The sequence below is a fragment of the Protobothrops mucrosquamatus genome, unplaced genomic scaffold (genome assembly GCF_001527695.2).
Source record: "Protobothrops mucrosquamatus isolate PMUCROS unplaced genomic scaffold, P.Mucros_1.0 scaffold_177, whole genome shotgun sequence".
Lineage (NCBI taxonomy): Eukaryota > Metazoa > Chordata > Lepidosauria > Squamata > Viperidae > Protobothrops > Protobothrops mucrosquamatus.
In genome coordinates, this window is record NW_015386253.1 from 839,522 (window position 1) to 841,932 (window position 2,411).

A 2,411-nucleotide genomic window follows, 5' to 3' on the forward strand; every position below is an offset into this window, starting at 1 on the left:
GGATGTGTCTTCAATGAAATGCAATACTCAGATCAAAAAGTTTGCCTATTCTCTCTAACATATTAATACTATTTGCAGTCACGCGTGGGTATTTGCTTGCACATTCTGTAAACAATGTTCTGATAGGGAGGATGGGTACTACACTCTGGAGAAGATAAATGGCTCCTTTCCACAACCTGTCTTGCATGCAGAGATTGCCACTGCTGTCCCACTACCTCTCGTGCATGTAATAGAAATATTTTATACTATGGAAATGCTTCTCTTATGCTACATAAAATGATTGTGAATTCTGTGGATCAGGAAGAACAAATCGTTTTGCATTAGTCGAAATAAAATTAGGCTGTTTTCTGGAAGTGCTAATAATGAAGCTAAGGCTCAAATATTTTGCACATATAATGCAAATCCAAGAATCATTGGAGAAGACTGTTTGGAAAAATCAAAGAAAAAGATGTCAATAGAACAGGAGCTTACAAAGATTCAAAGAAGGAGATACTGACAGATAATCCTGGTGAAGTAATATCTATAGAACTGTATACTCAGGAAAATGGCTAGTTTGACCCTCTTTCAAAGTCATCTGGAAAGCAATATATATGCCTCTCTGCTAAGTTCAACATTTAGTGCACTCCTTTCAGTGAGATGCAATAGACTGCAAGCTGTTCCACTGCTGCTTGCCCTGCTCCCATTTCCCGGATCATCTCTTCTACTTCGGAAAGCTGGCACTGTAACAGTGTCTCAATTTTCTCCATAGATTTCACCTTCCTACATAATTTTTTAATTTCTTCTTTTGCACTCTTTGTTTCTTCTTGTTCCTATTATAAATATCTCATTTATTTCTTGAGTGTAGAACACAGCATTTCCATGTCAGAAACAGTTTTCTGGAGTGATTCTATAGTGGCATTACGTAGATCCAGTCTCTCTCTCAATGAATTTACAATACATTGACAATCTCGTTTTTCTTTCTCTTTCATGGGTAGCTGAGCTTTCACCCTATCTAGTTCATTCTGTAGACTTTCTGCATCCAGTTCTGACTGCTCCTCTAGGGCAATCTCAAAAAACAATTTGTTGATTGTTATATCTTCGGTTCTTTAGGCATTGAATGAAGCAGAGTGTTGAAGCAGCAACAAGTTTATTAACTCAGAACAGAAGCAGCCCTAAAGGCTGATGCACAGCTATTTATACAGTTAGCCTCTAGGTGGCAACCAATAGGTTTAAAGTAACAGTTACCCGCCCCAAACCTCATTATCAGCTTGGAGAAAGACAGTCTGGCTTTCAATAACAGCAATTGTTAAACAATACAGCAATGTAGGTCAGACATTAAGCAAGTGATTTAAAACAGTTCTGGCTAATACATTACACCCCTTCCCCCTAGATGGCTCAAACTCTCAATTGCTGGACATAGTCCTGCAGATATTTAGGCGGCCTTCTTGACCGTTCTGAATGTCTAGGGGTTGCAGGACTCTGGGGTCCAGTGAAGTCAGGTTGACTCGGGTCCCTTTGGCCGGCCAATTCCGGTCGGCCCAAACCAAAGTCCAATTGTGCAGCAAAGTCTGCAGGGCTGTCCCTCAGTGCAGTTTGCCAGTCCTGTTCAGCGGATACTGTCTGTCCGGGAGAAGCTCTCCTACGGCCTTTTCCCCATCTCCTTGAGTAAGAGTTCTGTTGGAGCGTGCAAGCTCCTCTGTTGGGCCGCTGTTGCACAGCCCTTGCATGCAACCCTCTTGAGAGGCCTGAGCCAGCGACTGGTTCACTAGCCTCCAACGCAGCTGATCAATGTGCCGGCGAATGACTTGCCCATCTTCCAGGACCACCTCATAAGAGAGTGGTCCCGACACCCTAACAACCATGGCTGCCACCCACAAAGCCCCTTGCCTGTAATTCCGGGTCCAAACCCGGTCACCTACTTGCAAATTCCAAGGTGCCTTTGGCTGAGCAGAGTTGGGATGCAGCCTGTCCAGCTTGGTGATCAAACGTCAGCCCCATCTGAGTTTGGCAGGGCTTCTGCCCGTGGTGATACAGGGAGTTCTGCATTGGCAGAGTAGAAAATCTGCCAGTCTGTGGTGACAATCCATTTTAGTGATTCCTTGGTTGTGCAGACCATGCGTTCCACTTGGCTGTTCGAGGCCAGGTGAAAGGGAGCCGATGTGGCGTGCCATATTAGATTTGCCCTGAGGAAAGACTGGAATTCAGAAGCAGTAAACTGAGCCCCATTGTCAGAGACTAACACATCTGGAAGTCCATGTGTTGCAAAGATTCTGCGCAGTTCCTGGATGGTCCTGGCAGTAGTCATAGTAGGGACTGGTGCGACCTCTAACCATTTAGAATGGCTATCTACCACTATTAGAAATAGCTGTCCCTGAAAGGGCCCAGCAAAATCGATGTGGATTCTTTTTTTTTTTTTTTTTTTTTTAAACTTT

At 43.9% G+C, this 2,411-nt stretch overlaps 1 protein-coding gene across 1 annotated transcript in view; it reads right to left on the reverse strand.

The window, feature by feature from the left end:
* Window positions 1–614: 614 nt before the first annotated feature.
* Window positions 615–2,411, reverse strand: part of LOC107293431 (E3 ubiquitin-protein ligase TRAIP-like) — an 8,430-nt gene continuing 6,633 nt past the window's right edge. The window contains 1 exon segment of the mRNA XM_015822585.1: window positions 615–1,075. Coding sequence (XP_015678071.1) covers window positions 615–1,075 — 461 coding nt within the window.